The sequence below is a fragment of the Sapajus apella genome, unplaced genomic scaffold, assembly GCF_009761245.1.
Source record: "Sapajus apella isolate SASKATOON/1434 unplaced genomic scaffold, GSC_monkey_1.0 scaffold139, whole genome shotgun sequence".
In the NCBI taxonomy this organism is placed as follows: domain Eukaryota; kingdom Metazoa; phylum Chordata; class Mammalia; order Primates; family Cebidae; genus Sapajus; species Sapajus apella.
The window spans coordinates 2,771,531-2,786,318 of NW_022437079.1; the positions used below are offsets into that span (position 1 = coordinate 2,771,531).

A 14,788-nucleotide genomic window follows, 5' to 3' on the forward strand; every position below is an offset into this window, starting at 1 on the left:
TTGAGTTGCCCAGGGTCCTTCAGAGAAATACCCAATGCCTTCCATTCCACCTTACAAAACCCACTTCTTTTTTTTTTTTTTGGATGGGGGTTTCCCTTTGTCGCCAGGCTGGGGTGGAGGGGGACTTACTCGGTTCACTGCAACCTCCGGTTTCCTGGTTCAAGTGATTCTCTTGCCTCATCCTCCTGAGTAGCTGGGATTACAGCCACGTGCCACCATGCCCAGCTAACTTTTTTTTTTTTTTTTTTTAAGTAGAGATGGGGTTTCACCATGTTGGCCAGAATGGTCTCAATCTCCTGACCTTGTATCTCACTATGTTGCCCAGGCTGGTCTTGAACTCCTGATCTCAAGCTATCCTCCCGCTTCAGCCTCCCAAAGTGCTGAGATTCCAGGTGGAAGCCACCATGCTCAGCCTTGAGTTTCTCTCTAAATGAATTGTATACATAGGTTGGAGTGCAGTGGCACCATCTAAGCTCACTGCAGCCTCCACCTCCTAGGCTCAAGCCAGAGTATCTTCCTACCTCCACTTCCCATGTAGCTGGGACTATAGGCCCACGCCACCATGCCTGCCCAATTTTCGTATTTTTTGTAGAAATGGCTTTGCCCTGTTGCCCAGGCTGGTCTCAAACTCCTGGGCTGAAGGGATCTGCCTGCCCTGGCCTCCCAGAATGCTAGGTTTACAGACCTGAACCACCTTGCCTCGCCCAGAATTGTACGTCTTTTTTTTGTTTGTTTGTTTGAGATGGCGTCTCACCCTGTTGCCAGGCTGGAGTACAGTGGTGTGAGCTTGGCTCACACAACCTCCACCTCCTGGGTTCAAGCGATTCTCCTGCCTCAGCCTCCTGAGTAGCTGGGGCTACAGGTATGCATCACCACACCCAGCTAATTTTTGTATTTTTAGTAGAGGGGGGGTTTCACCATGTTGGCCAGGCTGGTCTCGATCTCCTGACCTTGTGATCCACCCTCTTTGGCTTCCCAAAGTGCTGGTATTACAGGCCTGAGCCACCGTGCACAGCCCAGAATTTTACCTCTTAAACACGATGTTTCATCAATCAACATCACCTTTTGCTACATTTTACACACATGAAGAATCAAGTTCAGTTTTCCGCTTCTTCACATTTTCAGGGTCTAATATGATTCTTTCTGGTGATGGCTGCAGCAGGCTGCTCTGTGTTGTTCTTGCTCAGGACGGCGACTGATTTAGAATGTTTGGGACCAATGGTGACATTCCACAGCATGTCACAGAACACCACGGTGTCATCTGCTCTTTCCAACTGCTTGAGCTTTTAGTTTCTCCTTAATTGAATTATCTATCAGAGGAAATGGCACAGCTCCTGGCATCGGACAGACAGACGCTTGGTACCTTAATGATGGTCCTTTGTGATACACGATCAGTTGGCCAGCCTCTCCTCTACGAAGGCTTGAAGGTGTGGTTGTGGAGATTGTGGGGGACTTTCCTGTATCTACGCTGTCCCACATGGGTATTGCAAACCAATCAGGTTAGCTCCATTCCACTTGACAGTGATTAGTTCAGGGGGACACAGGCCTAAACTGTGTGGTACATGGAACGGGAAGAAAATCAGCTTGCAGGGCTCTTGACCAAGACACACCACATACTGCTGTCTTCTTCCTCAGGACGTTTTATGTCTGAAGATGATGGCAAAAAAAAAAAATAATAATAATTAAAAAGACCTGCTCCTTAGTAATTTTGCCACTGATTCAACCTGCCCGGTAGCCCTCATCCCTCTGGGTTTCACTCTTCCCGGAGATAACAAATGACCTTATCGTTCAAGCCACTTCAAGTTGTGGTTTCTGTTACTGGAGGCCCAGGGTTTCCCAATATAGAGCTATCTGAAGAGCCTGGCAATTTCTATAGTTGTTAATTATGTTGTTTGACGATGACAAGTAATCTTCAATATACATAATACAATTTCCCTGGAAACCACACTAAAGTTTACTTTTTCTAATGGCATTTTAAGGGACAAATATGTTTTCAGATTTTGATTAAAATTCACCTATTCGTTGAGTGCGGTGGCTCACACCTGTAATCCCAGCATTTTGGGAGGCCCAGGCCAGCGGATCACCTAAGTTCAGGAGTTAGAGACCAGCCCGACCAACATGGAGAAACCCCGTCTCTACTAAAACTACAAAATTAGCCAGGCGTGGTGGCGCATGCCTGTAATCCCAGCTACTGAAGAATCGCTTGAACCCGGGAGGCTGAGGCTGCGGTGAGCCGAGATCGCGCCATTGCACTCCAGCCCCCGCAACAAGAGGGAAACTGCGTCTTAAAAAAAAAAAAAAAAATCATTCATTCATTCGCGGCACTTCTAGTGCAAACAATGCATCAAGCCTCAGAGGTGAGGACACCAACCATCTCCTTGAGGCTGGCATGGGCACCCCAGATCACCTCTCCTGCTCCACTGCCCCGAGTTTCCCTTGACAAAGTGTGTAAGATGGAGCTCAATTTTAGACACGCTACAGTGTGAGAAAGTGAGAGTCAGAGCTGAGAAAACTTTCTGAAAGCGGGGAGAGGAACGTTTCTGCCAGCTTCGTGTGTGGCGCGCAGGGGGCGTGTTTTGGGGCTGGGAAGGGAAAACGGAGACGGTGAGGAAGGTGACTCGGGCCGAGGACAGGGTGGTCTGAGCCCGGTTTGGAGGCAAATTCTAGAAAATAAGGCGATGCCGTCGTGAGGACGCCGCGCGCTCTGCAGGCCCGGTCCCTTCACAGGGCCCCGCCGCGCTGTCTGCGGACCGACTCCGCCGCGCCGCCCGGCTGGCGCCTGCGGCCCCCAGCGCCCCCCAGCGCCCGGGCGGGCGGAGTTGCGGGTGAGGCGGCTTCTGGGGGCGGGGGTCCCATGACGGCATCGGAGCGCGCCGCGCTGGGGCTGGAGCCGGCCTGCGCGGCCCGGGAGCCGCTCGCTCGCGGTTAGGCAGGTGGGTGTGGGCGCGGGGGCGGGTGGCGAGCGAGGACCCGGGTGTGTGCGGGCGCGCGCTCCCTCCCCGCGGAGGCCCGGCCCGAGGAGCCCGCAGCCTTGCTCCCAGCCTCCCCCGGCGCTTCCTCTGACGGGCCGGCGCCCTCTTCCCGGCAGGGGGGCCGAGGCGGGCATTCCCGGCCTGCGAGGAGGGACGAGCGCCGGGGCTGCGAGGTTGTAGTCACTTCTTCCAACTTTCCGGGAGCTCCGTCCCGCGCCCGCCGCCTCCAGCCCCGGCTCTGCCCGGGCCCGGGATCGCGCCTGCGGGGTTGTCCGGGGTCTTCGGGGCGGGAGCCGGGTGGAGGGCTGGGGCGCGGAAGTCAGGACCGCACAGGGCTCGGGACGCTCGGGCGAGGCCGGGGCGCACAGAGGCCCCCGCCGGGGCGCCAGGCCGTTTATTGCGATGCGCTCAGCGTCGGGCGCCCAGAAGGGGCTGGTGACTGAATTAAACGAAAGGTTCCTGTGTTGAGAGAGACTACCAGGTAAAGAGTGAAGTGCCGGTGGCGGTGGGAGGAGGGAGGACGGGGAAAGTGCCTTAGAGGAAGATTATCCCTCACTTTTTTTTTTTTTTTTTTTTTTGAGACGGAGACTCATTCTGTTGCTCAGGCTGGAGTGCAGTGGCGCGGTCTTGGCTCACTGCAACCTCCGCCTCCCGGGTTCAAGCGATTCTCCTAGGTCAGCCTCCTGAGTAGCTGGGACTACAGGCGTGTGCCATCACGCCCGGCTAATTTTTGTATTTTTAATAGAGAGGGGGTTTCACCATGTTGGCCAGGTTAGTCTTGAACTCCTGACCTCGTGATCTGCTCGCCTCGGCCTCCCAAAGTGCTGGGATTTCAGGCGTGAGCCACCGTGCCAGGCTATCCATCACTATTTATTGGGCAGCGTGGGACCTTGTGCTGGGCGCTGGTGACAAAGTGCAAAGTGAACCCAGAGGGTCTCTGCCTTCCAGCTCCTGGTCTGGGAGGTGGGGGAGAGGCGCGTAGTGACTGCAGTTGCACTAGAGTGGTCTCCGGCCGGTGGGGCAGCACTGGGGGTTGTGTGCCTGTGGTGGTGGGGTCACAGAGCAGGAGGGCTTCCCTGGTTCCCTGAGGAGGGTGGCTGCAGCCTGAGCCGCGACGGATGAGGCCTGGAAAACACCCAACCTTTGCAGGCAGAGAGAGGGTTAGGGTTAGGGTTAGGGTGGCGGGGGAAAGGCCTGGGTGTGGGAGGTGCCGGGAGATGAGTAGTCTCGGGCGGCAGGGCCTGATTTTTGCGTTTGCATGTTGAGAGATGCCCCTGGAGTGCAGTGGCCGATGCCTGTAATCACCAAACTTTGGGAGGATCCCTTGAGCCCAGGAGTTCAAGACCAGCCTGGGCAACCTAGCTAGACTGTCTCTACAAAATAATAATAATAATAATAATAATAAATTAGCCAGGTACGTGTCTGTGGTCCCAGCTACTCTGAAGGCTGAGGTGGGAGGATCACTTGAACCTGGGAGGTTGAGGCTGCAATGAGCAGTGATCACGCCACTGCACTGCAGCCTGGGTAACAGAGAGACCCTGTTTCAAGAAGAAAAGGATGCCCCTGGCTGCCCTGTGGGAGGGGACAGGGAGACTGAGACGAGGGGGAAGGCTGGTCAGTCATCCTGGCACGGTGTCCACGGCCAGGACCAGGACTTTGGCTACAGAATGGGAAGCAGCAGGTGAACGTGAGAGATATTTAGGATGGAACTGGCAGGATTTGGTGGTGACAGCTTGGTCTTGAAGGATCTGTTGGCTTTTTTTTTTTTTTTTGAGACGGAGTTTCGCTCTTGTTACCCAGGCTGGAGTGCAATGGTGCGATCTCGGCTCACCGCAACCTCCGCCTCCTGGATTCGGGCAATTCTCCTGCCTCAGCCTCCTGAGTAGCTGGGATTACAGGCACGCGCCACCATGCCCAGCTAATGTTTTGTAGTTTTTTTAGTAGAGACGGGGTTTCACCATGTTGACCAGGATGGTCTCGATCTCTTGACCTCGTGATCCACCCGCCTCGGCCTCCCAAAGTGCTGGGATTACAGGCTTGAGCCACCGTGCCCGGCCTTCTGTTGGCTTTTTTGAAGGTGGGGCAGGGGATATGGGTGATGTGACAAAGATAGAGACTGTGGTGAACCCAGCAGGTGTAAGGGACAAGGGTTCCCTGGTGTGGTGTGGCACTGTACGTGTGTTTTCTAGGAGTCAGGGTCACAGGGAAGAGTGTAGCTGGAACACTGAAGCCCCTAGGTACCAAGCGCAGGAGTTAGGGCCTCATCATCCCAGTGCTGGGAGCCATGACATGTTATTTGGGGTACCGTATGTGTCATGGCCCTGGCAGCTTTTGAGCACCAGGATGGGCATGGGAATGTTCTGAACTTTGACCACCCTTCCCCCATCCCTTCAGGGTCTGGCTCAAGTGCCCTGCAGGGCGAGTCCAGCTCCTGGAGCACACATGCTGATGGCCACAGCTTCTCTCTCTCCACAGGGCCCAGAGCCGTCCTCCCTCAACATGGGGCTGGAAGCCCAGAGGCTGCCAGCGACTGAAGAGGCCCCGGTGCGGGTTGCCCTTCGAGTTCGACCCCTGCTTCCCAAGGAGCTGCTGTACGGGCATCAGAGCTGCCTGCAGGTGGAGCCGAGGCTCGGCCGTGTCACTCTGGGCCGGGACCGACACTTCGGCTTCCACGTGGTGCTGGCCGAGGATGCCGGGCAGGAGGCCGTGTACCAAGCCTGTGTCCAGCCCCTCCTTGAGGCCTTCTTTGAGGGCTTCAATGCCACCGTCTTTGCCTATGGTCAGACGGGCTCTGGGAAGACATACACCATGGGGGAAGCCAGTGTGGGTAAGTGACCCGGCTCGTGGCCCCGTGCGCACTTTCAGGAGCCTTCATTACTTCCTGGATTTCTGTCCCTGTCCTCTTGCTGCCTGACCCTGTGGAAGGGGGGGATGCTGGGAGAGGGACAGTAGAGTCCCGAGACACAGATCTGCCACCCAGGCTGGGACCAGTCACATCTGTGGGCTGGGCAGGGCAGGGTAGGAAGGGAGGGTTGTTGGAGGCGAGTGGCCTTCTCATCTCCATAGAGATGGGGCATGCTGCCTGGCTCTGGGGACCTCAGCAGAGGAAGGGCATGGGAAGGTGGCGTGTCTGTGGAGGTGGCTAGGATGGCTAGGGAAGGTCAGGAATCTGTTCTAGTTGGAGCCATTGGGAATGGGCCCATGTGTCCTGGAAGAGCCGTGCTTGGCTGCTGCGAGGCTGCCAGCCAGGCTCTGGAGCAGTTTCGAGAAAGATCCTTTGGGCTAACTGAAGGAAGGGTCTCCTTTTAAGTAACACAAGCTGCTTTCTCTCAGGTTACTGCCTTGTGCTCCGTGCACTAGAACAGAATACCATAGACTGGGTGGCTTGTTCCCAGAAATGGATTCCTTACAGTTCTGGAGGTTGGGAAGTTTAAAATGCAGGCACCAGCAGATCAAAGGGCCTTCTTCCTCGTAGACAGCCTCCTTTTCTGAACTTACATGGTAGAACACAGAGGGGGTCTCTCTCAGGTCTCTTTTGTAAGGGAACTAATCCCATTCATGAGGGCTCCACCCACACTTCCATCATATTGGGGGTGAGGATTTCAACATGTGAATTTTGGGGAGCATAAACATTCACATAGCAGTTACAGAAACATACTTTGTTGTAAAAAATTAGGAAAATACAGCAAAACATATGCGCGAAATAAAATGTACTTGATAATTGCCCTTCAGAAGTCCCCTGCCCTGTTAGCGTTCTAGTTTCTTTCACTGGGAAAATTATTTTACTTTTCAAAAATGGGATTATATTATACACATTCTTTTGTGTCTTGATTTTCTTAACAATGTATCATTGGCTGGGCACAGTGGCTAATGCCTGTAATCCCAGCACTTTGGGAGGTGGAGGCAGGTAGATCGCCTGAGGTCATGGGTTTGAGACCAGCCTAGCCAGCTTGGCAAAACCGTGTCTCTACTAAAAATACAAAAACTGGCCAGGCATGGTGGTGGGGGTGTGTAATGCCAGCTACTCAGGAGGCTGAGCCAGGAGAATTGCTTGAACCCTGGAGGCAGAGGTTGGAGTGAGCCAAGATTGTGCCACTGCACTCCAGCCTGGGCGACAGAGTGAGACTCATCTCAAAAACACAACAACAATAAAAAATGTATCATGAACATTTCTCTGTATCATTAAATATTCTTCCATCTAACTTTTTAGGCTAGGCACAGAGGCTCACACTTGTAATCCTAGCAGTTTGGGAGGCCGAGGTGGGAGGATCACTTGGGCACAGGAGTTGGGGAACCAGCCTAGGTAACACAGCAAGACCCTGTCTCTAAAAACAAAAACACAACTTTTTAATGGCTGCCTGGCATTCCATAGTGAATGGGAAATAGTTGATTTAGCCAGATCTCCTGTTGGATCTTCAGATGGACCCTTAAGATGTTTGCATTTTTTGAAGTTATGAGGAAGAGTGCTGCTCTGAACTTCCTCTGATTATTTCCTTGGGATAAATTTAGGAGGCTTTTAGATAACTGAGCATGGATTTGGGTAATGAACTCCCTGTCCCAGGGAGCAATCAAGGCAAGGTTATCTGATAATCTGTTGAGGATGCAGTGAAGGGGATGCTTACATCATGAAAGGGGTTGATTGAACCAGGAGAGCTTGCTTCCAACTCTTAAATTTTATAATTCTGCCTGACCACCTGGAGCATGGCCTGGCTCAGGCTGCCTGTCCCATCCTGGCCTCTGCCACTGCCTAGAGCCTCATCCTCTAGCTCTGGCAGGGGCCTATGAGCTTGTGGACCTGGGGGCCTTGGGCCATGTCCAGCTGAAGTGGCAGGAAGTCCCACGGTGTCTCCCCAGCCTCCCTGCTCGAGGATGAGCAGGGCCTTGTCCCGAGGGCCATGGCCGAGGCCTTCAAGCTCATCGATGAGAACGACTTGCTTGACTGTCTAGTGCATGTGTCCTACCTGGAAGTGTACAAGGAGGAGTTCCGAGACCTGCTTGAGGTGGGCACCGCCAGCCGTGACATCCAGCTCCGGGAAGATGAGCGTGGGAATGTTGGTGAGGAACTCCGGGGCCTCCACAGCAGAGAGGGGCTTAGGGAGACATCACATGCTTGGAGTGGGACGCTTACCTGTCTGGGAATGGCGCCTCCTCATGGAAAACCCAAGCCCTGGGAGGTTTCGCTTTAGCTTCCTGTCTCCACTGAGTTCAGTAAATGCTCCTATACCCAGAGCAAGAGGCACTGAGGTGGGCCACTGGGAAGCCGGAACCCCTGAAGCCCGAACTAGGACGGGCAGGATCCCCTGGGTCTGGGGAGGGGGCTGTAGGCCAGGAAGCGCAGGTCGGGAGGTGGTTCTGCACTGCCTGCCCCCCTGGCCGGTCAGTCGGGCGGCCCCTGCCCTGGGGCTCACAGCCTTCTGTGCCCTCAGTGCTGTGTGGGGTGAAGGAGGTTGACGTGGAGGGCCTGGACGAGGTGCTGAGCCTCCTGGAGATGGGCAACGCGGCGCGGCACACGGGGGCGACACACCTCAACCGCCTGTCCAGCCGCTCGCACACTGTCTTCACCGTCACTCTGGAGCAGCGAGGGCGCACCCCCAGTCGCCTGCCCCACCCCGCCGCCGGCCAGCTGCTTGTCTCCAAGTTCCATTTTGTGGACCTGGCGGGCTCGGAGAGGGTGCTCAAGACGGGCAGCACCGGCGAGCGCCTCAAGGAGAGCATCCAGATCAACAGCAGCCTCCTGGCGCTGGGCAATGTCATCAGCGCCCTGGGGGACCCCCAGCGCCGGGGTAGCCACATCCCCTACCGCGACTCCAAGATCACCCGGTGAGCCTCCCCTGTCTCCTGTGTGCCCTGTGGTCCGGGACGCGGGGGTGCCATGCGCCCGTGGGGGTGGTGGCCCAGGCGCCCCAGTGAGCCCCTCCGGGATGTGTTGCGCCGGCCCCTGAGCGCCTCCGCTCGCCCTCAGGATCCTCAAGGACTCCCTGGGCGGGAACGCCAAGACGGTGATGATCGCCTGCGTCAGCCCTTCCTCCTCCGACTTCGACGAGACCCTCAACACCCTCAACTACGCCAGCCGCGCGCAGAACATCCGCAACCGCGCCACCGTCAACTGGCGGCCCGAGGCCGAGCGGCCGTCCGAGGACGCGGCGAGTGGTGCGCGGGGGCCGCCGCGGCATCGCTCCGAGACCCGCATCATCCACCGCGGCCGGCGCGCCCCGGGCCCCGCCGCCTCCGCCTCCGCCTCCGCCTCCTCCGCCGCGGCCGCCCTGCGCCTGGGCGCCGAGTGCGCGCGCTACCGGGCCTGCACCGACGCCGCCTACAGCCTCCTGCGCGAGCTGCACGCCCAGCCCGGGCTGCCAGGTGCTGCGGCCCGCAAGGTGCGCGACTGGCTGTGCGCGGTGGAGGGCGAGCGCAGCAACATGAGCTCCGCCTCCGGGCCCGACAGCGGCATCGACAGCGCCTCGGTCGAGGACCAGGCTGCGCAGAGGGCCGGCGGGCGAAAGGTGAGCAAGGGACAGGTTATGGTTGTGGGCCATGGGGAGGAGTGGGGAGGAGGGAAGAAGGTCTAAACATGGCCGCCGTGCCCCTGCCTCCCGCGCGTCAGCAGGTCAGTTCAGGATTCAGTCACTTCTGCTGATGACCGTGGTCACCACCTGAACCTCACCAGCCCCAGGTCTCTAGCTGTAAAATAGGGATGACCGGAGGTCTCACCCATCTCTTGGTGGGGAGGTTGTAGGGTTGAGGGAAAAACATGCACCTAGCATGCTGGTGAAGACGCAGTGAATTGTTACTAGTAATAGGGGCGATATTATTAATTCAAACACGATAGATAATTACAAGAGATGGCCCAAATGGCTTGCAGAGGGCACCCAGGCCCGCTGGGGTCTGGGGTATGCTCCCCTCCAGTAGGTCTGGAGCTCCCATTGCAGGCAGGGCCTGGAAGAGCAGGTAACAAGCAGGGCTAGAGGAGAAGAGGCCAGGTGTCCAGCTCCCCCTGTCAACCCCGCCCCTGAAGCCTCTCTCCCCGCCCTGTAGGAGGATGAGGGGGTGCCGCAGCTGCTGACCCTGCAGAACCAGGTGGCGCGGCTGGAAGAGGAGAACCGAGACTTTCTGGCTGCACTGGAGGACGCCATGGAGCAGTACAAGCTGCAGGTGCGGCTCCCAATTCACAGTGCAGGGAAGGCTTCCCGGAGGAGGGTGGAGGGAAGCCAGAGCTGAGTTTCTCAGGGTGGGAGGGGTGTAGGGACAGAAGGCGCACATGAGCGGAAGTGTGGAGGTGATCTTCAGAACAGTGCGGGGGGGCGGGGGTTCAGGACCGCCAGCAGGGCAGCTTTGCTGGGTGTGAGCTTGGACGGGAGAGGGGACTGGAGGGCAGCACGTGGGACCTTGGGGTCTGGGGAACCAGCTCAGCATTGCTCTTGGCGCCCTCTGGTGGCGGCAATTGGAGGTGGTGGGCTGGCGGGGCAGGCTTGTGATGGGGTGAATTTGAGTCTGATATCTTACAGAGTTGTTGGGGTGGCGGGAAGAGGAGAGGAACGAGAGGTGGTCAGGAGTATTTGATCCTCCTCAGTTTTAGCCCAGAGACGGTGTGGGGTGGCCTCAGACTTGTTCCTCAGTTTCCTACACTCCTGCGTGTCAGGGCATTCCTGCCTCCTCTGCACCTGGACCATGTCTTGCAGAGCGACCGGCTGCGTGAGCAGCAGGAGGAGATGGTGGAGCTGCGGCTGCGGTTAGAGCTGGTGCGGCCTGGCTGGGGGGCCCCTGGGCTGCTGCCGGGCCTGCCTTCCGGGTCCTTTCTGCCTCGGCCTCATACAGCTCCCCTGGGGGTCGCCCACAGCCATGTGCTGGGCATGGTGCCCCCTGACTGCCTCTGTGGAGATGAAGTTGGCTCTGAGCACAGGAGAGAGGTGAGGAGAGGGCGAGGCTGGGTGTCTGACGGCCTGCTGGATTGGGCAGGCTCCGGGAGGGGCAAAGGGGTGCTGGGGTGTGCGTCCCCACTCATGCTTTCATGGGACTGGCTGTGAGATGCGGGAGTCTGCTTTCAGGTGTCCTTAGAGGAAGAGCCAAGATTTGAATGACTCTGTGGGGCCTCTCAGAAGGCTCCAGTGCCACGGGGCCTTCCCGGGATAACTGGAGATTGCTTGGAATGGGGAGATTATAGAGGGCGTTCCAGCTTCTGGCGCCAGGTGGAAACCTTGCACACTTCTGCAGACTGAGAGCTCATCACCTCTCAGACCACCTTCTGTCTTTGGATGGCTCTCTTTGCAAGTTCACTTTTCCCCGTGGGGAACCTTGTTTGGACAAAGGTTACTCCTCCTCTGCCTGGAAGTTCTGGGTCCTCTGGACTTTTAGGCCTGGGTCATCTCGGCTCTCAAAGCTGGGGGTTGGCAGAAGTCTCATGTTCACCCATCACTCTGGCGGGGAATTGTTGGTGAGATAGGACTTGGGTGGAGATGATCTGTACACAAGGTAGAAAGGGCAGATTGTCACCTGAGCAGTACTAGGTATCATGGGAGCCAAAGCAGGCGGGAGGGGAGAGGAGGGAAGGAAGCTCTCGCCACAGCTGGAGATTGAAAAGCCTTCTAGAGGTGTATTTGAGCTGGATCATGAAGGTAAGGCAGGACTTGAGGAGGCAGAGACATGAGGAGGGCAGGCAGGGCGGGGTGTGCCGCAGGGAAGACTTGGGATGGAAAATGGCTCACTCCCCTAGCAGGTGACAGATGGCAGGGAGGCTGGAGCTGAGCTGCTGGCTGATGTGAACAGGCTGGGAAGTGGCTCTTCAGCTGCATCAGAGGAGGAGAAGGAGGATTCGCCCAGGCGGACCTTACACCTGCGCAGGTGAGTGAGACCCACTGCCTTCACCTGACAAGGGCCTGCTCAGGGCCAGGGTTGGGCAGGCTGGGGATCCCACCGTCTCCTCTCCTGACAGCAGTGGGGAAATCTCTGAGTCCCAGAGTGCCCTCATGTTGCTCTAGCCAGCCCTTGGGGTAGAGCTGTGGGCTCTGAGCCAGAAGGTCTTACTGGAGTGAGTGTGATACAGGGTGGGCCCAGGCCTCCTGACCTGTCTCCAGGGTGGCCCTCTGTGCCTCCAGCTGCCCTGCACCTCCAAAAACTCTGCCCTTGATCTCCTGATTCTGCCAGACTCACAGCCTCGGATTGTCAACCCTGGGAGATGGAGACCCAGTGGCTTCTCTTCCTCCCTCCAGGCCTGTGGGTGGCTGGGCTGGGGCAGGGGCTGGGGAGGAGCATGGCCTCCTGCTTCCATCCTGCAGAAATGGGATCAGTAACTGCATCCAGAGGGCGGGGCCCCAGCCAGGGAGTCCATCAGACAGGAGGGCCCCAGAGCTCTGCCTTGAAGAGTTGGAGGCAGCCATCCCAGGGTCCAGAGGTAAGCTGGGTGGCGTTCAGAGAGGGCCTCCTCTCCTTCCCCCACCACGGTCCTGGGCCGGCCACCCCGGGACAGTCTGCCCACCATCCCTGGCAGCCCCTGCCCTCCACTCCTCTGTGTCCCCCACTGTCAGTTGGGGCAGCGACCTTCACAGGCTGCCTGTTGCAGCAGTTGGGAGCAAGGCCCGGGTTCAGGCCTGCCAGGTCCCCTCTGCCATGGCCTCGGAGTGGCGGCTGGCCCAGGCCCAGCAGAAGATCCGGGAGCTGGCTATCAACATCCGCATGAAGGAGGAGCTCATTGGCGAGCTGGTCTGCACAGGTGAGGGGTGGGCATCGTTACTTATGCATTGTTGTAGACAGAATTCAACAGTGAGGTGGTTAGGAGTGGGGCCGGATGGCCTGGGTTTGATACTCAGCTCAGCCTCTTCCAGCTGTGTGACCCTGAGCAAGTAGCTTCACCCCTCCGTGGCTCAGTTTTCTCATCTCAAAAATGGGGATAGTCGTTGTACTTAACTGAATAGGGTTGTTACAAAGGTCAGGTAATTCAGGCCCTCGTCAGCAGCCCCATGTCAGGTGAAGGCAGTGAGTCCCACTCAACCTGCACAGGTGTGAGGTCTGCCTGGGTGGCTCCTCCTCTTCCTCCTCTGATGCATCTGAATAGCTTAGAATAGCTCTTGATAAGCTGCACTTCTTTATCAAGTGCCTGCAGTGTTTCAGCCATTGTGCTGGGCAGAGTATCTGTCAGTCCTGGGAGACACAGTGAGTGTCAAGGAGGGCTCAGAGTCCCCAAATTGTGTTGTGTCTATGACTGATAGTATGAGTGAAGGAGGGGGCAGGAGTAATTTTAGGTGGTGGCCAGTTGAGTGTTTTTATTTTAATAGTGGATGAATTTGTTACAAAATTCATCATAAGCATTTTCAATGAGACATAAGAGAGGCAAGTACCATGAGTCCCATCCTCCAGACTTAGTAGTTACCAAGATCTTTCCACATTTGTTTCCCTCTCCCTCTTTTCTTTGCTGAATATTTGGAAGGACACCCCAGACTTCCTGTCTTTTCTTGCCTATACCTCCCAATGTGCTGCTCTAAACATGTGGACATTTTTTTTTTACCTAACCATAATACTGTCAACACACCTAAGGGAACTAACGTCCTCTTATGCCCAGAGCAGAAGCACATTGTCTCCATTATCAGCAGTGTCTGTCTGTAGCTGGATTGCTTGAATCAGGCTCCAAACCTGTTCCACACACACATCATACCGTCGTCACTTAGTATCCGTGTGGGATTGGTTCCAGGACCCTGTGAATGCCCCAATCTGTGGATGCTCGAAAAAGGCGTAGTAAATAGACCCACATCTTCCTTTCAATCACTTTAAATCAGCTCTAGATTTCTTAACAATATTTACTACAGCGTAAAAGCTGTGTAAATAGTTGTTATACGATATTGTTTAGGGAATGATGAGAAGAAAAATCTGTACCTGTTCAATAGAGATGCAGCCATTCATTTAGAAAAATATGATTTCTGCCGTGGTTGGTTGAACCCCTGGATGTGGAACCCACGGATACAGAGGGCCGACGGTGTTTGTTTCTGAGGTCTCACGCCTCCCTTCTCTCATTCATCCTGCGGAAGATCCCAAACCACACATGTTTAGGGTTTGTCTGCTTTTTTGTGGTGTCATTTAACTCATTCTTTTGTCCTCCAGATTTCCTGCAAATGAAAGTTAGTTCTAGAGGCTTAATTATATACAGATTTCAGATTATAGAATGCATTGGGTAAAAATAAAAATAATTAATTTGTAATTTCCTTGGGCCACTGCAGTGGATGAGGGTCATTTAAAAAGTGAGTTGAGGCCGGGTGTGGTGGCTCAAGCCTGTAATCCCAGCACTTTGGGAGGCCAAGGCGGGTGGATCACCCGAGGTCAGGAGTTTGAGACCAGTCCAGCCAACATGGTGAAACCCAGTCTCTACTAAAAATACAAAATTAGCCGGGTGTGGTGGCAGGTGCCTGTAATTACAGCTACTTGGGAGGCTGAGGCTTGAGAATCACTTGAACCTGGGAGGTGGATGTTGCAGTGGGCTGAGATTGCGCTGTTGCACTCAAGCCTGAGCAAAAAGCAAAACTCCATCTCAAAATAAACAGTGAGCTGAAGAAAAATAATAAGCTGTGGTACTGGTGGTACAGAGGTGGGTACTTGGTGAAACCCACGCAGGTGTCCAGGGGCTGGGAAACCTTCCTGGGGGACCAACAGCTGGCTCTCCTGGTGGAGTAGGGCTGCCCGTGCTGATGGCCCCACTTTCTTCCAGGAAAGGCAGCTCAGGCCCTGAACCGCCAGCACAGCCAGCGTATCCGGGAGCTGGAGCAAGAGGCAGAGCGGGTGCGGGCTGAACTGAGTGAAGGCCAGAGGCAGCTGCGGGAGCTGGAGGGCAAGGAGCC

General features: G+C 56.1%; 1 protein-coding gene across 1 annotated transcript in view; it reads left to right on the forward strand.

The window, feature by feature from the left end:
• Positions 1-2,837: 2,837 nt before the first annotated feature.
• KIF7 (kinesin family member 7) overlaps positions 2,838-14,788 on the forward strand; it is a 25,137-nt gene continuing 13,186 nt past the window's right edge. Inside the window, exons 1-12 of the mRNA XM_032263890.1 lie at positions 2,838-2,924; positions 4,302-4,308; positions 5,448-5,799; positions 7,827-8,027; positions 8,399-8,792; positions 8,935-9,472; positions 10,005-10,121; positions 10,649-10,876; positions 11,680-11,807; positions 12,242-12,357; positions 12,526-12,675; positions 14,659-14,785. Of these exons, the coding sequence (XP_032119781.1) occupies positions 5,472-5,799; positions 7,827-8,027; positions 8,399-8,792; positions 8,935-9,472; positions 10,005-10,121; positions 10,649-10,876; positions 11,680-11,807; positions 12,242-12,357; positions 12,526-12,675; positions 14,659-14,785 (2,327 nt within the window). The 5' untranslated portion in view covers positions 2,838-2,924; positions 4,302-4,308; positions 5,448-5,471. The remainder of the gene's footprint in view (positions 2,925-4,301; positions 4,309-5,447; positions 5,800-7,826; positions 8,028-8,398; positions 8,793-8,934; positions 9,473-10,004; positions 10,122-10,648; positions 10,877-11,679; positions 11,808-12,241; positions 12,358-12,525; positions 12,676-14,658; positions 14,786-14,788) is intronic.